Genomic DNA, 27,679 nt, shown 5'->3' with positions numbered 1-27,679 from the left:
ACATGTGCACAATGTGCAGGTTTGTTACATATGTATCCATGTGCCATGTTGGTGTGCTGCACCCATTAACTCGTCATTTACATTAGGTATATCTCCTAATGCTATCCCTCCCCCCTCCCCCCACCCCACAACAGGCCCCGGTTAAAATAGAATTTCAATGTTTAAAACTAGGCTTCTAAATTACAGCTCACTTTTTAGTGTTTGTGTTTAATTTTAAAAGTTCTAAACATTTTTAGCTCACTTTGGGTATCTAGTGTGAAATAGTCCATATCGAATAGTTTATTACATTTGTATTCTCTGTCAATATAACTCATGAGATTTGAAGTGACTAAAGGATATTTGGTAGAATAGTAACCAATATGGGCAAAATGAAGCGTTGCTTTTAGATAGCGATAAGGACAGCACATTAGAAATTAGTTAGGTAGGAATTTGCTCTTCAGAATTTTTCAAGATTTATCTTGAAGTTCATGTTAATTTATGTTAAGGGACTGATGTAGATACCAAAGATAGAGCATCTTTAAAGTTTTAAAATTATAAAATTATTTCCCATTGAAAATGACCATTTTTCCTAAGACAATGAAATTTTATTTTTTACCAAAGCAGTCATTTCATAAATATTTTAATCTTTGTGCCTTAAAAAAAGTTTTTAAGATTTAATGTTTCTATGACACATTTGAAAGTATGGGTGACTATCTCTTGAAAGTTAATATTCAGCTGCTCTAACTTTCAAAGAATAATATGAGTAAAATTTTAGACATTTTAAAGAATCTTACTGTCTAATCTTCTTAACAACCTTTGATATAACAGAAACCAAAAGTTTGGTAAAACCAGCTCCCACTCACCTCAGGGCCTTTGCATATACTGATTCCTCGACCTGAAGAGCCAGAAATATTCACATGGCTTAAACCTTCTCTTCATTCATGTCTCTGGGCAAATGATATCTCATCAGAGAAGCAGTCTTGGTCATCATTCTAAGTAACACCTCTATTTCTCTCAATCCTTTTTCCCTACTTAATTTCTCTATAGCACTTAACCATCTGACACATTATATATTTATGAGTTTATGGTTTGTCCATCCCCATTACAATAAAGCTCCAGGAAACAGGATCTTTGTTATGTTTCCTACGTGCCCCAACATCGTAAATAGAGGCTGCTATATATTAGGTATTAGATGCTCACTAAATAATTACAAAGTGAAAAAACAAATAGACATACAAGTGAAGTAAATGAAGAGAGGTGAGGTGATAGATGCTAACTCCTGATTCTTACACTAGGAATCTGTCTTCCATACTATGCTAGAAGATTATCACAGAAGGCAACCAAAATACTTCATTTATCTCAGGTCTGCAAACATTGATTCCGCTTTATCATTAATTTCAAATGAACAGCCTGGGCTTTCAGCCTGGGCTTGGAGTCAGACAGATCCAAGTTTGAACCTGGACTTCACTCTTCACTGTCTCTGTAAACACAGATAAATTACTTAACTTCTCCGTGTCTTAGTTTCCTCATCTATAAAATGGGGGAAGTACCTCTGTCTACCTCAGAAGTTTGTGAAAATTAAATAACGTAATACAGCAAAGTGTTTAGCATGACATCTTGCTCTCGTTCAGCACTCAAACTAAACCACTAAGACTAATAACTATCCTTTGGTCTTCTGGTGGTTCATTCATTTTCCCTCTCCTTCCTTTTGTCCATATGCTCCCCATCTGCCTGCTTCCTTGAAAATCTACCTCTAAAATGCCTTTCTTGGTTTTGTGTTATCTTAAGGTTTATTATACAGTTGAACTATATCAACACAAGTGGCTTTGTCACCCATGTATCTCTAACAGGTGCATCCAACTCCAGATGTACCAAACAATCTAATTCTACTTTTTGTGACCACACTGGTATTTAATGCCCAGTAGTACAGCAGCTTGGGGACTCTGTGCATGAATGAGAATGAAGGAGTTGAGCGGATGTTGTCTAAAGGGAATCAGCAATCAACATGTAAATGCCTTTTTCTTTCTTTTTGGTATGTGACAGATAATCCAAAGCAAAGTAGTCGAGTACCTCTATATATTAAAGTTCTAGATGTCAATGACAACGCCCCAGAATTTGCTGAGTTCTATGAAACTTTTGTCTGTGAAAAAGCAAAGGCAGATCAGGTGAGTTTCATTAAAAAGTATATTCAAGTTGAACATCAGATTAATTTAGATCTTCTTATCATTCAGATGATTCACAGAGCTGAAGGAGAGTTGTGAATTATCTATGAAGTGAATGCTACGGAAATTAATACTATAAATAAGAACCAGGACTTACATATGAGAACTAACAGTTTCGAAGAACTGGAAGTTCATCGAAGACTGAGGCTGATTCCAAATCGATCTTAAGTTTTTATTAAAATAGATTAGTCACGGCTTTATTGGAAAAATCTTTATTGGTGAACAGATAGTTTAATTACCATATGTACTTGAAGTAATAACTAGAACATACTTTATAATTGCCTATAATTCATGATTTCACTTACTTACATTGACCATCTGTGTAAGTAATACAAATTCATGAATGTTTTACTGTTTTACACATTTGTCCCCACATGAAATAGGCCTTTGCTGCCAGTGATATAAAAATTATGTTTCAGTTTGTAAAAATAGAAGTACACTGTTAAAGTACATGTGCAAGTAGAAAGCTGAAGTTACCGTGTTCTATATACTTATTTTCTTTTTCATTTTTTGCAAGTTGATAGCTTATGTAATGCTAAGAGTGCATTTCTAGACAGACTGTCCAAAGAGCACTTCTACTTTGTGAAGTTGCAATGTTGTCACAGACTATTGGGATATTTTATAGCTTTGCATCACTCAAGGCTAAATGTTTCTCAATCAGGGTGATTTCCTCCCTGGGGATATTTACAGTATCTTGAGAGAGTTTGATTGTCACACTAGAAGGTGCTACTGATATCTCGTGGGTAGAGGCCAGGGTGGCTGCTAAACATCCTACAATGCACAGAACATCCTACAGTGTCCCCACAACAAAGAATCATTCCCTGCCCTTTGGCTTTCTAACCCGTAATAGAGCAGATTCACTGTATATTACTTAAAGGCTATCATTTTTATAATTAAATTTTTAAATCATTTTGTCAAGCAATTTATTGCAAAATGGTAAGAAACACTTTTGAGTTATCAAAATTTTATGGCAGAGTTTTGGTTTTTCTCTTAGTTGATTCAGACCCTGCATGCTGTTGACAAGGACGACCCTTATAGTGGGCACCAATTTTCGTTTTCCTTGGCCCCTGAAGCAGCCAGTGGCTCAAACTTTACCATTCAAGACAACAAAGGTAAATGAGTTCAAGTTACCTTCTCTATCTATCTTCATCTATATCCGTACCTGTATCTGTATGTATATGTGTATATGTATATGTACATATCTGTATCTATATCTATCTTTTCTTATCACAATTGATTCAATACATGATGCAGTATCCACATACATTCACCACTTTGCTTTCCGGTTCCAGACAACACGGCGGGAATCTTAACTCGGAAAAATGGCTATAATAGACACGAGATGAGCACCTATCTCTTGCCTGTGGTCATTTCAGACAACGACTATCCAGTTCAAAGCAGCACTGGGACAGTGACTGTCCGGGTCTGTGCATGTGACCACCACGGGAACATGCAATCCTGCCATGCGGAGGCGCTCATCCACCCCACGGGACTGAGCACGGGGGCTCTGGTTGCCATCCTTCTGTGCATCGTGATCCTACTAGGTAAACTGGTTCTCCCTGCCTCCTATCTCCCCATGGTGAGGGGCTCACACTGTTACTGTGACACTCTAGATTTATCTGCCTCCCCCATTAAGGCATACAGCCTGATCTAGGTGAGTCGAGTTACATACTGAGAATCTGTGCTGTACGATGTGAACTCATTTTTGCTTGCAAATGGCTTTGGAAAATGAACAGATGTGAAACTTGCCCGTGTCTTTGCTTGCCCAGGAAGCAAAGAATCTCTTGTCTATCAGACTGGGAATGAATCTCGGGGGATTTCAGGGCAACATAAATGTGCCCTTTTCATTTCATTCGTTGTGTAATTTTTTTACTTGGAAAACGTTGTTAAGTGTCTGGCATGGAGTGTATGATGAGGGCCCTTTCTATAAAGGTAAAGTTCAAAGATCTATGGGAAAGTGGGAAGAGGAGTATGATGACTTTTCTCTCATCCTAGAAAAATAAAAACTATGAAATTTTTTTAACCCAGCAAACTAATGTTGATTTACCATTTAAATGATTACCTTCTTAGCATTACTCTCTGATTGCCACATGCATAAGGTCTATTTCTCACACTCAACAATAAATAACTTCTGTGATTGAGGAAATCAGTATGGGGGCCCAAAAGAAATGAATGTAATAAAAGTGGAAATCAGGGTCTAACAATGATTCAAATGAAATTTTTACCCCTAACCAACTAATTAAGCCTACAAGTCGAGCTCAGATTTCTCAACAGGTCCTTGACTGTGAACTAAGAAATCAAATATTTGTTAACGCAGCCCTTCCAAAAATGAAAGCAAGATTTGTAAAGCTTGCCTATATAGTGAAAAGAAAAGGTAAGAAGTTAAGAGTCAACCTGAATTATACAGGGGGAAATACTCTTTTTTAAAAAATGAAGACAGAATGACTTTGAGAAGAGTGAAAGAGAACCCGCATTTCACCAAGAACAGAATGCCCAGGGATCCCTGCTCGAGCGCTCCTTCACACTCCACATCAACCCTGCTAACTATAACAGAAGCCTTGAAACTCAACTACAGAACTGCGATTCTCTTTGTCAACTAAGACTTGGGGAAAGTATTTTAAGATATGCACATAAATAAAAACTGACAGTGTGCAAAGACAAATCATTGTTTCTAATGGTGTGAGTCTGTAAACATTGTTTTGGAAGAGAAAGATATGAATGTTCTTTTTGATCAAAAGGGTGATTTTTTAGAAGCCTTGGATTGGTAGGGCTGTACCCAAGGAGTATTCCATGGACTCTTTTTGTCATCTATGGAAGGAGAGATGACTCTCATCTGACAGTGGTGATTCTTCCTTTCTGTCATCATCTACCCATTTTCTCTTCCCCCTTTTCTTCCGTCTAGTCAACTCACTGAATCTCGCCCTTTCATTTCCTTCCTCCAATGAATTCACTGTCTCCTCATGACTTGTAATTGGCCTCAGTGCCTCCCACATCTTGTTTAATCTCTTTGGAATTCTGTACCTAACAAAAAAGGAGAAAAATGGGATTTAGCCTTTGTTAGGTATACACCATAGGTCAGATGCTGTGCAAGATGCTTTACAAAGGTTTTTCTCACCTAATCCTCAGCACCATTTGGTGTATAATTATCTGTACCTTAAATATGAAAACTGCAGCTCCAAGATGTGAAGTAATGTAGCCAAGTCACGTGTCTAACACGTGGTAAAACTGAAGTTCCCAACCTAAATTTTCTTCCCCAGGCTTGGTGCCTGAAGACTGCACTCTACTTTCTTTTCAAACTTATGAAATGCAGGGCGATTTCCAGGCCAAAAGACAGCCCAAACTTAAAATGTGACGATAGAAGAAAGTGGAGGAAAATGAAGCAAAGCCACATTGATATAGGAAGAAATCTGGAGTCCAGAAAGTGGATCATATGGTAATGGATATTTTACAAAAATAAAACAACAGTAAAAACAACTAGACAACTACTACATCTCATGTCTTATGGTGCCTTAGAGCTTGCAAAACTTTCACATTTATTAACTCATTCATGACAATAAGACTGGACACTGTGCTATTGATTTTCTTTTACAAATAAGAAAATAGGCTTAGAACGGTCAAATCATTTAATTTAACCCAGATCTCTTTACCCTCTAGTTTTACGATGAAATTTGAACACAAATTTGCCCAATTGTCCCTCTATCCCGCCAAAAATCATACTGCTGTCCTCTGGCTTCAAAAGGGTAAGGGAAAGGGGGAGACTCAGTTCCTGCTGAGGGCACCTCATAGGGCATCACTTTCTAAGAATGTGTTTGCCCCATGTGCTTAGCAATCACATTTTCACTTTATAAAAGTTAGCTCTGAGAGCTCTCCTTCTGGACAGCGACACTCTCAAGAAATCCTGTTCAGATGTGTATTGGGCTAATAAGAAAAGATATAAGCAGTTTTAGCTGTAGAAGAATTAGACCTTGAATAAATGCCTTTGATTTTTTGAAAGTGCCCTCTCCCTCCTAGACAGTTGCGCTTTCAGATGTGCATAAGACTAAAATAAAAGCTATAGATACCTTAAGCCAGGGAAGAACTAGGAGGTGATAAATGCCTGCCCCTTGCCTTACGTGACTGAATGAGCCCATGTACATAAGAGCTTAATTCTTGGAGAGACAGTTGGCTTGATTCTGTTCTCTCATCCCAATGGATGTCCTTACTTCCAACCCTCTGTTTTGCAAATCTATGTCATTGTTCACACTGGCAACCAGTATGAAAGGTAGATCATGAGCATCCCTCTGCCCAAAGCCCTGCAGTGTTCTTCATGTCTTTGCTCAAATTATGCAACCTCCCTCCAATAACATATACAAAACTGTGCTGGCTGGGCATGGTGGTTCATGCCTGTAATCCCAACAATTTGCGAGGCCAAGGCAGGTGGATCACTTGAGGTCAGGAGTTCAAGACGAGCCTAATCCAACATGATGAAACCCTGTCTCTACTAAAAATACAAAAATTAGCTGGGCGTGGTGGTGGGTGCCTGTAATCCCAGCTACTCAGGAGGCTGAGGCAGGAGAATTGCTTGAACCTGGGAAGCAGAGGTTGTAGTGATCTGAGATCATGCCACTGCACTCCAGCCTGGGTGACAGAGTGAGATTCTGTCTTAAAAAACAAAACAAAACTGTGCTGTATGTTCATATGGGCTCCTCAAACATATACAGAAGTATTTTTCTCCACCTTGTTCTGCTCTGCTCTTTCATGTTCATATTGCACTTATCACCTTCTAACAATTTCCTTATTTACTACACACATTGTTTATTTTGTCTCCATCCAACTGTCTCCCACCCCACCCACCCACTCAGTGCCTAGAACTGTACCTGGTACAGGGTAGGCACTACGTAAATATTATCAAATGCATGAATGAATAAATACCCTGAATGGTTGCATCAAACAAGGCATCAGGATACTTTCTGGCAGCAAAAGAGGGTGCATACAACTACAAAACCACACACTTGAAAGTGGCAAAGTTACATTTCCTTTGGAAATAGTCTATACTCCAAATCTGCTTCAAAACATGGCAATTATGACTGCAGGCTTTTTAGTCTGACCAACCTGGATTTGAATTGCATGTACATGTAACATCTTTAAACTTCAACTTCCTCTTATGTAAAATGGGGTTTTAATGATGGTATCTACTTGTAGGGCTATTATGATAATTAAATGAGATTCAGTATGTTAAGCACTTAGTACAGTGCTTAACACATGGAAAGCTCTCAACGGGTAACCAATTATTATTATTAATACTAATGAAATTTTAATATATAGATACATGGGTGTGCCTACATCTATTATTATATAGGTAGTTATGTGTACTCACTAAAAAGGCATTATTCTGTAATTCTTATTGCAGTAATTCAGTTTTCATGTCTCATAAAAATTGGGCCTTGTTATGGATAAAATAGTAAAGAGACATTACTGTGACTTCCTGTAATACACTCCTCTGCACAAACCCAGTTTAACAATTCACTTTTTGGCCTAGATGGCTGTTTTCTCTCTAAGCTTTTACTGTGTTTTTATTTTTTTCACCCATATGTCCATTCATAGATAGATGTGTCTCTCTACAAGTAGCCAGCTGTGTTCCACCCAGCCAGCTGTGAAGAAAGATCAGGAGGTATTTAAACACAATTCTTGTTTTACCTCTAATTTGAGTTAGGAGGGAAAAAATCAAAAGAATGAACATTCTCAATAACAAACTTATAGAACATGAACCTTTGAAAAATAAAAAATAAAAAATCTCACTTACATGTATTTATTTCATTTAGCTCAAACAGAAATAATATGGCATGTGGATTCTTACCTGCCCCCTTCAAATTAGCCAATCTCGAAATCCAAAATGGCTTTCTGAATTATATCTGGGTCTCTCCAGGTATTTTCTGCAATAATATTGCTTTATATGTAGGAAAGGTATGCAAATATTCAATGTCTACTTTGGATTTTAAACTAAATTTTACACTTTTCTCAGGTTAAAAAAAAAAAGGCATAGCGCAAAAGTTATTTTAGATGTGGAGTTGTGCAAACTCTTCAACACATTCCCAAAGGTGCCAGTCTTGTCCTTGTAACCAGTTTCAGAGCATTTTAGGTGTTCAGCATAATTTGCACCCTGATTGCAGTACTTTCACTGAGGCCGAGCTTCTTTTCTTTATTATTTTTTTCCTTACCTTGAAACTAGTTTGCCATTTCAAAGTAAAAAGGAACTACTGCCAAAATATGATGGTGTTTTATCCTCTACTCAAATTATAACCTTCTTTCAAATATTTACTCCATTTTATGGGTCCCGGTTTGATCATGGATGGAGGCAAGTGCATCCTTAAAGAAATAAAAGTTGAGTCTGCATTTTCTAGAGAACTTTTAAAACTTCACATTTGAGCACGGTGTTTCTTCCTGACATTAATTGGGCAGCAAATTAACTTTTCCTTCCCTTTCTGTTTTGTTTTCTGCTTCCAGTGACAGTGGTGCTGTTTGCAGCTCTGAGGCGGCAGCGAAAAAAAGAGCCTTTGATCATTTCCAAAGAGGACATCAGAGATAACATTGTCAGTTACAACGACGAAGGTGGTGGAGAGGAGGACACCCAGGCTTTTGATATCGGCACCCTGAGGAATCCTGAAGCCATAGAGGACAACAAATTACGAAGGGACATTGTGCCCGAAGCCCTTTTCCTACCCCGACGGACTCCAACAGCTCGCGACAACACCGATGTCAGAGATTTCATTAACCAAAGGTTAAAGGAAAATGACACGGACCCCACTGCCCCGCCATACGACTCCTTGGCCACTTACGCCTATGAAGGCACTGGCTCCGTGGCGGATTCCCTGAGCTCGCTGGAGTCAGTGACCACGGATGCAGATCAAGACTATGATTACCTTAGTGACTGGGGACCTCGATTCAAAAAGCTTGCAGATATGTATGGAGGAGTGGACAGTGACAAAGACTCCTAATCTGTTGCCTTTTTCATTTTCCAATACGACACTGAAATATGTGAAGTGGCTATTTCTTTATATTTATCCACTGCTCCGTGAAGGCTTCTCTGTTCTACCCGTTCCAAAAGCCAATGGCTGCAGTCCGTGTGGATCCAATGTTAGAGACTTTTTTCTAGTACACTTTTATGAGCTTCCAAGGGGCAAATTTTTATTTTTTAGTGCATCCAGTTAACCAAGTCAGCCCAACAGGCAGGTGCCGGAGGGGAGGACAGGAAACAGTATTTCCACTTGTTCTCAGGGCAACGTGCCCGCTTCCGCTGTCCTGGTGTTTTACTACACTCCATGTCAGGTCAGCCAACTGCCCTAACTGTACATTTCACAGGCTAATGGGATAAAGGACTGTGCTTTAAAGATAAAAATATCATCATAGTAAAAGAAATGAGGGCATATCGGCTCACAAAGAGATGAACTACATAGGGGTGTTTATTTGTGTCACAAAGAATTTAAAATAACACTTGCCCATGCTATTTGTTCTTCAAGAACTTTCTCTGGCATCAACTACTATTCAAAACCTCAAATCCACCCACATGTTAAAATTCTCATTACTCTTAAGGAATAGAAGCAAATTAAACGGTAACATCCAAAAACAACCACAAACCTAGTACGACTTCATTCCTTCCACTAACTCATAGTTTGTTATATCCTAGACTAGACATGCGAAAGTTTGCCTTTGTACCATATAAAGGGGGAGGGAAATAGCTAATAATGTTAACAAAGGAAATATATTTTAGCATACATTAAAAGTTTTGGCCACCACATATATCACGGGTCACTTGAAATTCTTTCAGCTATCAGTAGGCTAATGTCAAAATTGTTTTAAAATTCTTGAAAGAATTTTCCTGAGACAAATTTTAACTTCTTGTCTATAGTTGTCAGTATTATTCTACTATACTGTACATGAAAGTAGCAGTGTGAAGTACAATAATTCATATTCTTTGTATCCTTCTTACACGACTAAGCTGAATTAGTAAAGTTAGATTAAATAAAACTTAAATCTCACTCTAGGAGTTCAGTGGAGAGGTTAGAGCCAGCCACACTTGAACCTAATACCCTGCCCTTGACATCTGGAAACCTCTACATATTTATATAACGTGATACATTTGGATAAACAACATTGAGATTATGATGAAAACCTACATATTCCATGTTTGGAAGACCCTTGGAAGAGCAAAATTGGATTCCCTTAAACAAAAGTGTTTAAGATTGTAATTAAAATGATAGTTGATTTTCAAAAGCATTAATTTTTTTTCATTGTTTTTAACTTTGCTTTCATGACCATCCTGCCATCCTTGACTTTGAACTAATGATAAAGTAATGATCTCAAACTATGACAGAAAAGTAATGTAAAATCCATCCAATCTATTATTTCTCTAATTATGCAATTAGCCTCATAATTATTATCCAGAGGACCCAACCGAACTGAACTAATCCTTCTGGCAGATTCAAATCGTTTATTTCACACGCTGTTCTAATGGCACTTATCATTAGAATCTTACCTTGTGCAGTCATCAGAAATTCCAGCGTACTATAATGAAAACATCCTTGTTTTGAAAACCTAAAAGACAGGCTCTGTATATATATATACTTAAGAATATGCTGACTTCACTTATTAGTCTTAGGGATTTATTTTCAATTAATATTAATTTTCTACAAATAATTTTAATGTCATTTCCATTTGGGGATATTGTCATATCAGCACATATTTTCTGTTTGGAAACACACTGTTGTTTAGTTAAGTTTTAAATAGGTGTATTACCCAAGAAGTAAAGATGGAAACGTTAAAAGAAGAGAAATGTAGTATTTTGGGTTACCTGATTAGAGTGAAAATTTTTTACAATCATATTATTCCTTGTGTCTTCTGAATGGTTTCCGATTTTATAATGGACTGCCCTATATAGTAACAAGTATTTCATGCTTGAGCTATTTCCTGCTTTCCGGGTTTCTTTTTTCTAGTTCTTCATACACACACACACATACACACACACACACACACACGAATGCAAACAAAAGGCTATATGAGGTCTTCACTCTAATGAATTGATATGTATCATAGTCACAGGTAAGTGTTGAAAAAAGCTTAGTAAAGTTAGAAGCTAGTTACTCATAGCAATAGAACAGCACCTTAATCACACGATTTACTGTAAAATTAAAGAGGTCTCTATCTGTATGTTTCATGTCACGTAACAAATTGAATCAAGGAATATAGTCCTGTAAAAAGAAAGGTATCATCTGAAGTTGAGGATTGACACTAGCAATTTCCAATGTTTAAAGGTAAGATCTGCGTTCTCCTAATAAGTAAAAGTAAGTAGTTCTATAGCAGAATATCTGAGATGTAATTGGCAAGGTATTTTATCCCTCCCTGAAGATGACACAGCATACCAAGAACAGGTTAATATGATTACTTATGGAAATAACTTTAATCTCTTATCATAAAAGCTGATGATGAAGTAAATTTATAGGAAATTGGATGATTTGAGACTGGGGCTAAATATTTAGTACCAGGGTATTGTAAGTATCAAGTTGGAGTGACGTTTTCCTATAATTCAGACTCTTTGACATCGTGGAACCAATAAGAGTCATAGTTCCATCATTCTCCAGCTTCGTCTCACTTCCTTCCCACCCCACCTGAGTATCAGGTCAAACATCATTGCATGCGCAGGTTTTTTTTTTAATTGCTAGGTCCCAGGCAACATGAAAGATTACTGGAGAAAAAAATAATTTTCAGTTCATCTTTTTCATTGTCTGTTTCCTAATTTTAGATGTTGGTGACGGGAAAGATGGAAGGAGAGTGGGAAGAAGTAAAATTTTAATATTTGTTTCAATCACTTTGAAACTAAAATTCATTAAGCATAACCAGATTGCTTTTGTGGGTTGTTTCAAGGACATTGAGAGCTTTCTGATGATATGTTTTTGCCCTCTATTCAAAAGCAAGAGTTCCTTTAAACTACTAAGATATTCCCTAGAATAAGCTGAATTTTAAAAGACATTAAGCCATTGTTTAAAGCCCCTTCACTTCCTGGCCACTTACTTCTGAAAGGCCTAAAAAACATTTGTGCCCAAATAAGTAAATAAACCAAATGGGAAAGAAGCAAAGATTATTCCATAGAACCACAAGAGAGGGAATGTGGGCACGGTAAATAGATGTTTCTTTCAGAACTTTCCTGCCTTTACAGTTTGGGTCCATAAAGGGATGTTCAGCAATGAAATTCCCTTTTCAGATGGAACAAAACCTGCCCATTTAATTTTAACTCAGTATAAAAAACGTGTGGTTTAGTTTTTATTTTCAGCTCCCAAAGAGTTGTGCAGAAAGTCTTAAATTTTTTTTTTTTTTTTTTTTTTGAGACGGAATCTCGCTCTGTCGCCTAGGCTGGAATGCAGTGGCGCGATCTCTGCTCACTACAAGCTCCGCCTCCCGGGTTCACGCCATTCTCCTGCCTCAGCGCCCCCAGTAGCTGGGACTACAGGCACACGCCACCACGCCCGGCTAATTTTTGTTGTATTTTTTAGTAGAGACAGGGTTTCACCATATTAGCCAGGATGGTCTCCATCTCCTGACCTCGTGATCCGCCCGCCTCGGCCTCCCAAACTGCTGGGATTACAGGCGTAAGCCACCGCGCCCGGCCTTAAAAATTGAATCTATAGCTTAGGCCATCCAAATTTTATAAATCCAAATTAACTTTAGAATGTTTCCATTACTTTCACTTTTACATATATAAATTTTCAGTGTCCTGATTGGCTGAACAATATCTCACATCAAATGCTTTGCCTGGAAATAGATATCCCACTGGGGATAATGGTGTGTAAACTATGACTTGGACAATTCTATATACTCAAGCACCATAAAAAGTATGCAGTTGAAAAGAAAATCAAAGTTGATTCCTGGGTGCCAACTAAATATTCAAATCAGGTACTCATCCTTATCAGCTAAATTTATTTTCACCAGGAACAGACCACCAAATAAATTATTTTGTCCTAATAACTAGTTTTGAAGCAGTGTAATTACTCTGGAAGAAAGCTCTAAAAAGTCATGATTCCCCCACTGTTTTGAAATGTATCCTCTAACAAGGATCATTATAGTGTAATCTTAATTTTTATGTTTTATCAAGATGAAATCTTGTTTGAATTGTGACATTATAAAAGGGGACTCAAAAATCCAAGCAGTCTACTGTGTTTAAATTAACACCACAACCTTCCTTATCAGATTATAAGAGTAGAAAAATTAACACTTGGTGTGTGAATCTTCAGGAAAATGAGCTATTTCATAAGCTCAAACAAGCAGCTTCCTTTTCCAGAGAATATAGAATTATATTATGGTCTCCTTAAATGTTTAGTAGCTCTTACGGTCACAGCATTTTTAATCTCCCTATGGCATCTTTATGGAATAATTTTCTAAAGGGATAATTCTCTACTAAAAATATCAGACCCCGACCATATTTAATGTGGAGATCAATACCCTCTTAGAAAGAAAATACATTGACTCATACACTTGTTAAAAGTTAATAAAGAAATAGCTCATTTTTAAAGCCGGAAGTTTACGGTCTCTGCATCGTCAATTTAATTTAAGCATTGCTGAGACAATCTTTAATCTACTCCCCTTTTTGTAGTACCTTATTTATGGTGCATTTTCATTTTTATTTGGGGGAAACGTTAGCCCAACAGAGCCGGCAGATGAAAGTGTTGAAAAGAGGTCAAATGGAAACAAAGGCTCTTACCCGCTGTATTTCAGACAGCACTGAGGCACTCAGCCGAGGAGCCACTGGGTTATTAGATTAATTTCAAAAGAGCTGTTACAAGTTGCTTAATTCCTTTTTTTTTTTTTTTTTTTTCAAAAACCCATGAACCACAAACTCAAATTTCTCCTCAAATGGGGTTAATCTGACAAATGAGGCATGGACCCAGCCTTGTGGAAAAAGCATTCCACGCTAATGAGATCTTGGTCTTTCTTGTGAGGCTACGTTATTTATGTAAATATGTCTGGAGGCACCTTCTCTAAGCTTTTAGTTTTCTATGATCTATTAGTTTAGTGTTTATTAAAGAATCAAATGTATAGAATTACCAGGCATTCGTGGGGAATGCTGTGTAGCAAATGTAAAACTGACCTGCTCGGAAGAAACGTAGGAACGCTTCAAACCCACTGTATTGTTTGGTTTGAGATTATTTTCATTGCTTTGAGAGTGAACTGCCTAAGAGTAGGCCTTATAATAAATGCTATGTGCGTCTTCAGTAGTTCCAAGCTAAAGCAATTTGGCATTCTCCCACTGTGATTTGTGACTTTTAAACCCAGAAAATAAAAGCTTTTTGGTATTGATTGTTTTTAATTAAAAATACTTCCAAGTATAAATTGAAACGGATGCCACCCTTGAAGATTTACTGGCGGGAATGCTCACTCTTGTCGTTTTCCTCAGTATCGTTCATGTCTTTGGCAACAAGAACACCTGATGAAAGCAAGCAATGCTCAGTTCCCATCAACATTTCTAGTTAGGGGGATTCTCATAACCCCACAGTTTACCTGAGAAAGTTTTCTGTGTTAGAAGAATGGGGTCGAGAGTATTAACTTTTAGCTCAGTGTGGCCGGGCCTTTTGTTGCAGTCAAATGGCAAATACGCACTCCTTGAAATGGCTTCTTTTATTTGGTTTTGTTTTCTTAGACTTATAAATTTGAAAAGAATGCAATTTAAAAAGTGATTTCTCACAAAGAGTAAATATGCCTTTTGCAAATCAATTTTTGTAACAAGTTATTTATATGATATTACTTAATAAACTGGTTTTTTTCTAACTTGCTTTTTTTTCAATTCTCTCAAACTATTGTTTATAATCACAGATTTTTTAAATATACATGCTGACATACTTTATCTTTCTGAACCTGCTGTTTTAACCTCTCAGAGAGCTAACAAAAGCTGACTTGTTGTACAATAATTAGCTTGTAAACAATAGTTTTTCCCAGCCAGCAATATATATCATTGGCACTGCCCTGCAGATTTCTTACTGCTGGGACATCAAGAATTCTACTACTATTTATGGAATTGCTTTATTGAGAAGAAAGCTGTTTATTTTCATGGTAATTGCTTTAGATTTAAAAAAAAAAAAAAAGGACAGTTCTATATTTTTGCCCCTCCCAAATCTCCATCCATTATTTCACTCCCATAAAAACAATTGTCCCTGGGTCTCTGATTTAAAAAAAAAAAAAAAAAAAAAAAAAAAAAGATAAAACAGCAGTCAGATCTGAGGAACATAAAAATAAAACCCTTCCAGCATTCTGATACTATGAGTAAAGAAAATGTTTTTAGCATATTTAGAGCTGTAATATTTTACATGCATGTTCTTTTTTAAGCTGCCTTCTATTTCTACAGGGGCCATTTCATAATTTTTTTTAACTGTGAGAATTCATAGCTTTGCAAAGAAGATTTTCATTTATTCATTTGTTCCATATGTATTAGGCGCTCCACTGTGTGCCGCCAAATATTTGACAGTAAGTCCAATTGGTGTACTTTGCTTCCTCTCCAGAAGCTCATGGTATGCGGGGAAGAAATGAGATAAGCTCATCACCACAGTACACACTAGAAGGTGCTGTGGAGACATCTCATGAGAGATACTGATGAAAGGGTCCTTAGGAGGGAGAAACTGTTTCTGCCCAGGTAGAGGAGTGTGGGGGAGGCTTAGGAATCAGTAGAATTGAGATCAAGTGAGATAAGAAATCAAAAAGAATAGCAGGGGAAAGAGAAAAGAGATTTCAAGCCATGTCACTGGTCTCCGCTGAGGTCCTTGAAAGAGACTAGTCTTGGAAAAATCACATGACATCAGAACACAAGGATCACGAATGCCAAAGAAGATGACATTTGTTGTTTTGCTTTTGCTTTTGTTTTTGTTTTTGTTTTGCCATTTAAAGTTAACTTGGTCAGAAACAGAAACCCACAGAAGGGAATGATGCAATTAGAAATATACTTTTTGAAGAACATGTACATTGTCCAGTAGTATGCACAGTGCTCTACAGCCAAGTCCCTCCCCACACCACCCCACCCTGGCCCCAACTCTGCAACCCCACCAGGGTTATGGTACCCCTGAGGCAACGACAGAACAAATGAAGTCTGTAGGATTCTAGAAAACTTCCCTTACCTAATGGTAAGGTAGGCAGGGAGTGCAATGTGAGGTCTCAGACCTGCAAACATTTAGATAGAGTAAGCTTTTTCCCATCACCTGAACAAACCACTTCCCATAATAATTATATATTAGGGTTATTAACCTGGCGGCGGCAGCAGACAAAATCCAACATCTCCATAAAGTGTGTTCCTCACTATTGCAAAGTTCAGGGTGTTTGTAGATCTTTCTTCCCCGGTAGCAATGCCATCTGGAACACACTGCCTGCAAGGTGACCCTGACAAGGAGAATTCAGTCACATGGCCCCAAACTAACTAGGAAGAGGCAGGGAAATGTAGACAAGCACATGTGTATCCACTGAGCGCTAAGAGCTTCTGCCACATACAGCCTCAGTCCCTGTCAATCTTGCAATATCTTTCCCAAATTCCCCCATTTCAGTCACCATAATAAACTACATTCCGTAATAATCATGAAGGTGTTATTAATGGAGAAGGTAGGAAGTTGTTCACAAATTCAACCTTCAAGTTAAAAACCATTTTAAGAGGTGTTTGTCCACCATGCCTGACTCCGATGCCCATGGCAGACATTGCCAATCAATTGACATTTTTTCATGGATCACCTAGATATAACCCTAGAATCCCTAAAGGGAAGGCCCCAAGCAGCCACCAGTGGCAGCGTAATGTGACCTATGTGCCATCCCCACCCTAAAAGATGAAGTTTTCCAGTAAAAAAACTTGTTTTCTTTCATTCTAAGTTTTGTTGACCACTCACCACCAACATTTGCAAAGAGCATTCTGGTCTTGTGATTGCCAAAAGTTTGGAATAATGAAGAAGCTGAAAAGCCTTGGCATATATCTTGATAATAAATCTGAACCATGAAGTAGGTATCTCTTTGCATAATTCAGACATTAATTTCAGCTTGGTTGAGACATCTCCCATCAGCGATACTCCTGAACTTTTACATTCATTCTACCAAAAATCATTTGAGAACCTATTCTGAGCCAGGCACAGATCAAGGTGATAGGGATTCAGGGTTAAACAGGACACACACCCTGTTTTGTGCACACTCTTCCATCAAAGACTGCCATGGTTTAATATCCTGTCATTAATCTTAATTCGCCTGACTAAACATTTTTTACTGAATTACATCCTGATTTTTTAGAGCACCTTTCTAGGTTTCATTTTCCTGAATTCAATACTTTTCCAAATATGTTATGAATAGATATAGCTCTTTAAAAGAAGTAGATTGTCTCCTACCTCTCTCTACAATATACTTATTCCTTTTTTAAAATGTCTTCCTTGACATAGTCGATCATCTTATTGCTTCCTGAGCCATTTGGTCCGCAAACCTTAACTTTTTAACGGCGAATAATGTCATGTTTGCACGTTGGTTTTTTAAAAAGCCTCCTTAGACTCAGTAAAGGATAGGTTTTATTAAAGCTTTTCACTTTGCTTAGCTGCCTGATAATAATGCCTTACTTTTATACAGCACTTTAGAATAACTATATCTATATTACTTAATATAACTCTCATGAAAGCTCTGTACAATAGGTTCTAACATTCACAGAGAAAGCGAGGTCATTTGCCTTTAAGTCCCCATCACAGGAATTCGAATTAAACTCACTTCTTTTAACTCAGACTCTGCGATCTGCCATCGAGCCCCACATTTTTCCCTTTGAATGCATAGTCCAATCCTACCCATTTATGAGAATATTTATTGGGAGAAAAAAGGATACTTTTTTTCCTTTATACAGATTCAGATGATGTCGGACACTGCTGATGGCTGCAGCCTCAAAGATATTCCTCTCCGCAAGATCAGTCCAAAGCCTCTCTGAAGAAAAAAAAAGAACCCGAAGAGCAAAATTCTGCTATTAACCCCAATTACCTAGCTGATTCCTATTATAAAAACAGAGCAGTATTCCTAAGGAAAAATATCCCCAAGACACATAAAATTCCACCTAAGACTACAAAAGCTCTAATTGCTTTTATAAGAATAAGCTTGACACTGTTGAACTGCAAATATCAGATTGTAATGAGCCCTCTGAAGGGTGGGAGTGCTCTGTGAAAGGTGAGGTAAGAGGAGAGGAATTAGGACTCGCTGTATCTTCTTAGGTGATTTAGACTGTGACTGAAGGAGTAGTTGTAGGGGAGGAAGGGAGTCTTGCTGTGTCCCTGAGCAGCTATGGAATCCACTTCTGCCCCCCCCCCAGAAATCCCCAGAAAACACAACTGCTCAGTTAGGTGGGTGTCCGCGTGGCAGAAAAGCAGCCACAAATCTTTGTTCCCAAACTAGAAGACACATACTTGCCTAATTTTTCTGTAACTGAACTTAATTTCTGTGTTAAACCCTGGTTCCTCTGAGGAGCAGAAACTCAACTTGAGTCATATAGGGTTTCTTTCCACAGTCATCACTGATATTACAGGTAAGTTCTAAGGGACTAAGGTGATGTCAGGGGTTGAAACTTGGAGGAAGAAGAGACATAGTCAAAGCTTAGAGCTAATCTGCTAAGAGAGCTAGAAGGAGGAGATGGATTCCAGAAAAAATATGGTAATTCTCTATCTTAACCCTCCCTGTCTGTCCTCTCACCCATCACAAAATGAGAAGACAAGTTTATTGATCAGAAATTTGTTTATGTTATTGCCATTTTTTTCTTATTCTCAGAAGGTCAGGATCAAAAGCTTAAGAAAGATACCTGATTCTTTCCTGACTTATGGTTTTGGCAGAGATTCAGAAAGAGCTGACAGTTATCTCAGAATGCCACTATTTCCAATTTAATGCTAATTTATGACAATGTTTTCTTATGTTTTACTATCTCAAGCATTATTAAATGTATTCAGTTATAATATTAAAATATATTAAATAGTATATTAAGGATTGAGCCCATTTTCACCAATTTTTGAACATCTCTTATGCGATAAGTACTTTACTATCTACTTTAAGTGAAAAATATATTCTGTCTTTATCATAAATCAAGAAGAAAATGACAAACTATTTTTTATTTATGAATACATTTATGTAAAAATCCTGCAAAGTTACAAAAGTTAAATCGCAATTAAATATGTATTTAGTAAGTAATTTATACTGAAAACAATAAATGTGTTAAATCCAGATTGTTCAGCTCCCTTTTGGTCTGATACGGTTTGACTGGGTCTATGCCCCAATCTCATCTTGAATTGTAGTTTCCATATTCCCCACATGTGGTGGGAGGGACCTGGTGGGAGGTAATTGAATCATGTGGGCAGTTACCTCCATGCTGTTCTCATGATAGTGAGTTCTCACAAGATCTGATGGTTTTATAAGGAGGTTTTCCCCCCACCTTCACTCTGCACTTCTCCTTGCTGCCACCATGTAAAGAAGGATATGTTTGCTTCCCCTTCCACCATAATTATAAGTTTCCTGAGGCCTCCCCAGCCATGCTGAACTGTGAGTCAATTAAACCTCTTTCCTTTATAAATTACCCAGTCTCTGATATGTCTTTATTGGCAGCATGAGAACAGGGTCCAAAGCATTTACCTTAAAAGAGTTCAGCAAAATAAAAGTATACAAATGATAGCTATCAAGTGAGAAAAGGTTGAGGGACAGATTGGTTTGGGCATTAGACCTGAGCTGGGCCTCCAAAGAGCACGAGAACCTATAGCAAAATCACCAGAATGCTCTCTAAAGTGCAAATTCCCCAGTCCAACTCCAGAAATAATCAGGGCTGTTTTATGCACTCCACAGGCCTTAGGCATTCCTAAGGGATGAGGAGGGAAGTTCTAATATTTTTAATATGTTAATATTTTATACTGTTTTTAAATTGTATTTATTTATTCATTTAAATATTTAATATTTTAATATCTGCATATACTTTACAACTTACCCGTACCTGTTGGATGCAAAGCATGGGCTTGTCTTGTAAATAATAAAGGGATTAAAACAGGTGCCCTTTCTGGAAAAGGTTGCAAGTTTCTAATTAAAATACCAGGAGTAGTTCACACACATTTATTTAAAACCTCAGATGAAGCTTCCCACAACCCCACATGTTTTTTCAGAACTTTTCTGGCTACTTTCCCTGCATATATCAGTCAATAAGTAGATTGAAATCCCTCTAGAATTGATTCACCAGTCTTCCTAAGCATTTGCTTCTATTTTTCTCTTTTTAGAGTCAGCTGTTATTCTATGAGCCTCGGCTGGGGAACTCCTCTCTCACAGGGCCCAATCAGAATTCCACTTCAATTAGCTTAATTGGAGGAAGACGCAACCACATTTTCAATTAAAGTTCTAAACAGGCTATTAGAACAGACTATTTTTGTCTTCCAGATTAAGCTCTCCTAATAGTCATTTTTTAAAAGGTAAAAATCTTAAAGGAGAAAAAGTGGTCACAATTAGATCAATTACTGCTAGTAATCATTTCTCCTAGTAACGTTCGGTCTTTTCACTTAGGTAATTTGGAAGTAAGACACTTACTCATTTTTCATTAACTTTAATTTTATTAAATTAATATATTGGTTAAAATGCCAAATAGTTCTTCAAAGCTTATGGCAAAAACTTTCCACTCCACTTCCAACTTGTTACCCACAGATACCCAGTTTGACTCTTCAAGATAGCGCTTCTATTATTGACATCCGAGTTTCTAAATAACAGGAATCATTAGAAGCTACCATTTTCGTAGGCGAAAGGGGGTTAATATCAACAATTTTAGATGGTTCAACTTAACACTACTAGTTCTGGGGTTTATAGTTTTGACTATTGTCTACTGACTTCTCACTATGGAGAGTAAGGATTTAGACTACCTACAATATTCCCAACACCCCTCCCCCCCACTGCCCACCTCTCTCTCTCTAAAATACACACACACAAACACACACACACACACTCACTCACTCTTCCCTCATCATTCCAATATAGTTATAGCACAATTGGTAGTTCAACATTGAAAGTTTCTATTATGACTCCTATGTAAATATTGTTCACAGTTGAGCCTTATACTGCACTATAATTTCACTTTCTTCCTTGTTCCACTTTATTTTTTCCTGAAATTAACTGCCTCTTTTTTTAATTGCTTACTTTTCTATAAACCTGTCATAATTCAGACATAAACCTCCTGACATGATCCTTAAATCCCTCTCAACCATGTAAGGGAATCTGAGCTTGGTTTTTATAATTGTTTTTGTTTGCAATAACACTCTCCATCTCTTTGAAGTCATAAAAATGTTTTAATGTTTTTGTCTGCCCCCTGCTGGCTTATCTGTTTTGTTTTATTGGGTTGGTTTTTTGTTGTTGCTGTTGTTTCCTGAGTTTCTTTTCTGTTTGCTTTGGTCTTTGTATTCTAGATAAGAAGTCTTCCTCAACTGTCTGGTGATCTTTAGCTGTCTTTTCATAGTTAATAGTGAGGTACCAAAAAGCTATTAAAAGCTCTATATGTCAGCTGGCAGGCCTCACAATAGAGTGATCAAAGGAAACCGATGGTTTCATTGGGACACCCAATTGCCAGCATTTGTAAACCTTTCGTTTTGGATCCATTGGTTTCCCCTGAGAAGATTCCTTCAATCTCCTTTCTAAGGGTGTAATTCTGGCTACCAGAACTCAGAGAGCTTTGCAGGGGATCCCAATGTTCAAAACATAGATTTTCACTTAATCTACCTTTGGAGTGCAGCTCTTTCCCCTACTCACAAATGCCTGATGTTCCTGCATGTAGGTCCTCTTTTGATTCTGCTTTTCTGGAGAGTAAATCTCCTACCTTCTGCTGGGATGGGGAAAGAGTCGTGAATAAAGTCATCCAGCTGTGCAGGGTAGGGAAGAGGATCTGAGATCTAACTGCTCCTTATACAGATTTGTAGTCAATCTGTTTAAGCCGCACTCCACATCCTGGCAATCAGAGGCATTTGGCATCTCTGACTCCTGACCTTGTCTGAGTTTTGCATTATGAATCGACTTGCTTCTTATTGGATTCCCATTCCTGTGCTAGCAATTAGGCCTCAGTTTCTCCATTCTGCTAGGTAAGTTGCTATTCATTTATCCTTCTTTCATCGTTTAAACTTTTAGAGACATAAGAAGAGGCGAGTGCAGTAATTGAAACAAGAGGTGAGAATGGCCAGCACTAGCACAGTGGTAACAGTAATTTGAGTTTTACATTCATGGATTCACAAGAGATTTTAAATGAGTTTGTGGTTTGACTACATTGTGGACCATCCCTGCATGTTTCTGAAGTGAGCATTTATGTAGCTTGTGATGCTATTATACAGAGGGTCTAGGAAAAAGAAAATATTTGAGGGAAAGATAATGTGTTCAATTTGAGCACACTAAGTTTGAGATATTTATGCGACATTCAAGAGAAGTCAAGCAGCAGCTGAATACATAGATTTGAAGTTTATGGTAACCAATTTGGAATGTAGATGTAGCTTTGAGAATCAGCAACATAGGGATGATAACTTCAGGCAGAGGAGTGGATGAGATTGTGCAGGGAGAGTCCTTAGGGCATGAAGGGAAGAGGGACAAGACAAAACCTACCAGAACACCCATATTTAAGGAATAGACAAAACCAAAATAACTTGCTATGTAGACTGAGAAATATTTACTCAAGAAGTAGAAGAAATGCAGGGAGACTTGATGTTTCCAACTTTAGAAAGAGTTATAATAAAGATGGAGAGTTAGCCCAGAGGTCAACTAATCTAAGGACTGAAAAGTTTCCAGTGGACGTAAAGAAAGGAGGTAACTGAAGACCTTGGCTACAGCAATTGCAGTGGGAGATGATAGGACCCCAGCCAAGTTGCTATGGGTAAGGGTGAGAAGTCGGTGAGCTTTTCCAACTCTCTCTGGCAGTTAAGAAGCGGTGAAAGGAAGGGTGCTGGAGAAGATGTAAGCTACACATCCTCTAAGATGATAGATTTGGAGTCAGGAAGTTTTGGTGTTCTGTGGAGAAGCAGGCATAGTTACCCCTATGGAGAAGAAAAGAGATGACTGGGAAAGAGAAGGCTTTCCAGATAGTATTAAAGACCAAGTTGGTGTTCAAGACCATGAATTTGCAGTAACCCTTATCTCTATCCTAATGTGATTAAGACTTGAATCATCTCCTTTTCTCCAAAAATGTGAAAGATGTAATGTGATATAAAACCATTCACCTTTCCATTAAATTTGTAAGCTACATAAAAAATGTAGGGAAATAGTAATAACATATTTTTATAAAACAATTCAGTGACATATTTGACAATGTTAAAAATTCAGTCTCTTGTCACAGTTTGGAAGATCAAGTTTCTTCTCAGAAAAAGCCTATAAATGCTTCTCTTAGACAACCTATCTGATTATTCCTGCTTCCTTAGTTTCAAGTGTTCTTAGAGAATAAGTAGGTTGCAATATGTACAAAATCCACTCTTCTAATCATGAGATCCCAATGTTGCTTTGCATCGACACCTTTTGATTTAAATCTGTATTATTGTCTTAGGAAACAGAGGACCTCTTTAAGCAAGTCAGACTTATCTTCTTTCACTTGGAAATTTTTTAAAGCATCAGTTCTTGGGGTCCTCTATTCACAATCAAATTTGCCTAGGTCTACATTCTCCATACAAGAGTGTCCTTAAAATTGTCCCTGGTCGGGCCGGGCGTGGTGGCTCACGACTGTAATCCCAGCACTTTGGGAGGCCGAGGCGGGCGGATCACGAGGTCAGGAGATCGAGACCATCCTGGCTAACATGGTGAAACCCTGTCTCTACTAAAAAAAAAAAATTAAAAAAATTATCCCTGGTTATCAGTGAGTAATATATATGTCTTTTGGGGAACTAAGTTGTTAAAGGGATGCCTAGTGTCATGTTATTACTGTATATAAGGAACAGCTTTCATCACCATTTACAATAATCAGGCTCCTTTATTTCTGCTTTGTTGGTAAAGCCTTCTAAGAAATGATACATATATGGTCAATATGATACCACATACATCTTTGTTATCCATCAATGTATCTGCTATGTTACATGTACAGTAGGCTTCCAATGAATATTTATTGAATACCTGAATAAGCGAATTTTTCTCTTTGAAGAATACTCTTTAATAACTATTCTTCAAGAATGTCAAGCTGTGTCTAAAAGTAATCAAGTGTGACAATTGTAATATTTCCCTAAGCTTTTATACCTTAAATTTTGCACGCTTTCACATTCACTTTCAGGTAGCAAGTGCACTGAGCATCTTTTTCATGTTTGCAATGATTCCACATATTACAGATTCTCAGTGTCGAGCGATCGCATGCATTGACCTTGAAATCCCCAGATACATTATTGGATAGTGACTCAGGAAAAGACATTAAATTTTTCTGTGTGTTGAATATTGCAGCTGGGCTTCTTAATCGGGAGAAAAAAGGTTGAGTACCTGGGGGACAAATGTTATATACACACTGAAAGACAGTGTTCATCTCTTTTGAATACATGACAATGGAGAGGACAGTGGTGCTGAGCAAACATAACGTCAAGGGATTAGTGTGGGCCATGAAAAGACACTGCACAATCAGTGCTGAGGGGGAAAGTCTCATCCAGAAGCTTTGAAAATATTGTTTAAATTTGTCAAAAGTTAGGTTAATTTTTTAAAGGATTTGGAATTAATTGCTTTCTGAATTTGTATCTCTTTGTAGAAAGAAAACATTGTGGGCCAGGCACGGTGGCTCACACTTGTAATCCCAGCACTTTGGGAGGTGGAGATGGCCGGGTCACCTGAGGTCAGGAATTCTAGACCAGTCTAGCCAACATGGTGATACCCTGTCTCTACTAAAATACAAAAATTAGCCAGGTGTGGTGGCAGGTGCCTGTAATCCTAGCTACTCGGGAGGCTGAGGTACAAGAATCACTTGAACCTGGGAGGTGGAGGTTGAAGTGAACCGAGATTGTGCCACTGCACTCCAGCCTGGGTAACAGAGCAAGACTGTCTCAAAAAAAAAAAAGAAAGAAAAAAGAAAACATTGTTCCAAGCACGGCAGTGGCTCATGCCTGTAATCGCAGCACTTTGGGAGGCAGAGGAGGGAGGATCACTTGAGGCCAGGAGTCTGAGACCAGCCCAGGCAACACAGCTAGACCTCAGGATGATCTATTGTTGGGGTGAGGGTGTGACAAAGAGTGACAGTTGAGAATCAGCAGCTAAAAGTTCCCACCCAGAAAAAAAATTCTTTAATCACTGGTTTAGGTGAAAATAATGATTTTCCAAATGACAGCTAATGGAATGTAACACTTTTTACACATACAAACTGTTTTGTTTTCAACTTACTCTCAACCTCCCAAACACCCCAGACATTTAATGTAGGGTTTGCTTTCAGTGTATTTTGGCACTAACTTCTCTTTGTTTCTGGATCCATTTATTCAATTGTTTCTGAAAGCATTTGTTGTGCACCTGCTCCATGTATCCTTCTTTGCAAAGCTCTGTCAGAGATAAAAAGAAAGCAGCGTTCTTGCTTATCCTAGAAGAGTTGTTAAATATTTTCATGCTGGGAATGGCTCAGCATTGCTCATTAAAAATGGCTGTATATACCCTCACCAGTGAGAAGAAGAAATTACTTGATTTCCCTACCTATTTTACCCATAATGAATGCTTTGCTAACTAGCCTGTTAGGTGGCTTGAGTTAATAAACCCCCCAAGGAGAAATTAGTAGGCTACCTTTCCATTTATGGAATTGGATACATTGAATGATGCTTCTAAGTATTTCAAGGTATTTAACTTTGCATAATTTTGCATGGAGTGAGGAAAGAAAAACAGCTAAACAAAAAGTATTGCTTCCCATTTGTAGTAAAATTTTAAAAATTAGAATAGTCCAAATTGCTAGTGTTCTTCCTTTATCATATGAATTACCAATTCTTTCATATTATTAGAGGAAAATTATTTAAAAATTAAATTTTTAAGTATTCTATTGATACAAAAATAGTACTTGATGAAGCTAAAAGTATAATCTTTTGACATATCTTTTGATTATTAACTTCTTGTTTCTATATTTTCTATAGGAGAAACCTTTGTATTTTTAGATAATTTTCCAATTCAGAGGAAAACAATATACCCTAAGTGTATTTCTAGAGCAGTGGGTTTTGTTTGTTTCTGAGACAGGGTCTCGCTCTGCCACCCAGGCAAGAGTGCAGTGGCATGATCACAGCTCACTGCAGTCTCGACTTCCCAGGCTCAGGTGATTCTCCGGCTCTAGCCTCCCAAGTAGCTGGGACTACAGGCGCACGCCACCACACATGGCTAATCTTTTATTTTTTTTGTAGAGACAGGGTCTCACTGTGTTGCCCAGGCTGATCTCAAACTACTGAACTCAAGCGATCCTCCCACCGTGGCCTCCCAAAGTGCTGGGATTACAGGCATGAGCCACCATGTCCAGCCTTAGAGCAGGGTTTTTATTATAACTTTCATAGTGTTCATTTGATTAGAACACTAAATGATATTACTAACAAATCTGCATCAAATATTTTTCTCAAGTATCAAAATAACTGGTAATTAAGCAGCATACTTAACGAACAGAGTTCATCATCCTTTGAAAATGTAAAACCAAATATAATTAAATACACAATCAAAAGGACATAAACCCTACATTTTTTAATTTTGTTTAATGTTTGTTTGATTGCTTATTACAAACAAAGTACTCACTAGAAATAGAAAAAAATTAATAAGACTTAAAAATGTTTATAAGCTGGTTGGAGAACCAAACAGGTAAACCAGTGAATACAATTCAGTGTTATTGTAGTCACCTGGTGAGGTATCTGTCAAGTCTTGGTTCCCCAATAAATGACAATCCCACCCCAGCATGATTCGGTTCTTTTACCCATACCTCGTTAGACAAATGCGTTAGGTAGGTCAAGTTTGTTTCCCTTAATTACACCCAAACAAAAGTTGACTAAGAAAATGATGATGAGTAGTGGTTTGGGGTGCAAACAACAGGCAACAGGCAGATCCCAGAGCACCATGCTCCAACACCAATATGCTGGTAGCAGAGGGAAGTGCGTCCTGTCCTCCATCTCCAACATGCAAAAGCTGCTCTAGCTGAGTAGAAGTTGGTGACAGCAGATCAAGTCCAAAGCACCACAGGTGGGACAAAGTCCCTGCCTCACTAGCTACCAAAGAAGTGAAGGCTCCTCAAGGAGGCCACCCACTCCCCACTGTTCCCTCTGTCTGGACTCAAACTAGCATTATGTGAACTGCATTGCTGTCTTTCCTGCCATTAGACTCCTGTTGGGTCAAACCTATAAACCTCAGCATCTCCACAAACTCAAATTTCAAAGAAAGGAGATAGAGGGGTAATTGGACCACCTTTCCCAGACAACTCTGTGTTTCCTATGCAAATTGCCCTATCTGCTTCAAAGCTGGTTATCCCCTAAGACAACGACAAAGACTGAGTTATACTTTGGGTCCTGGGCTGGACCCTGTCT

At 37.9% G+C, this 27,679-nt stretch overlaps 1 protein-coding gene across 2 annotated transcripts in view; it reads left to right on the top strand.

Moving 5' to 3' along the window:
- Nucleotides 1-10,451, top strand: part of CDH6 (cadherin 6) — a 130,968-nt gene extending 120,517 nt beyond the window's left edge. For both annotated transcript variants that reach the window (XM_016953493.4, XM_016953494.4), the window contains exons 9-12: nt 2,023-2,144; nt 3,196-3,313; nt 3,494-3,745; nt 8,685-10,451. In XM_016953493.4, coding sequence (XP_016808982.2) covers nt 2,023-2,144; nt 3,196-3,313; nt 3,494-3,745; nt 8,685-9,175 — 983 coding nt within the window. In that variant the 3' untranslated portion in view covers nt 9,176-10,451. The remainder of the gene's footprint in view (nt 1-2,022; nt 2,145-3,195; nt 3,314-3,493; nt 3,746-8,684) is intronic.
- Nucleotides 10,452-27,679: the final 17,228 nt, after the last annotated feature.

The sequence above is a fragment of the Pan troglodytes genome, chromosome 4, assembly GCF_028858775.2.
Source record: "Pan troglodytes isolate AG18354 chromosome 4, NHGRI_mPanTro3-v2.0_pri, whole genome shotgun sequence".
Classification (NCBI taxonomy): domain Eukaryota; kingdom Metazoa; phylum Chordata; class Mammalia; order Primates; family Hominidae; genus Pan; species Pan troglodytes.
Note: the sequence above shows the minus strand (reverse complement) of the source record. Positions and strands in the feature narration are given on the sequence as shown.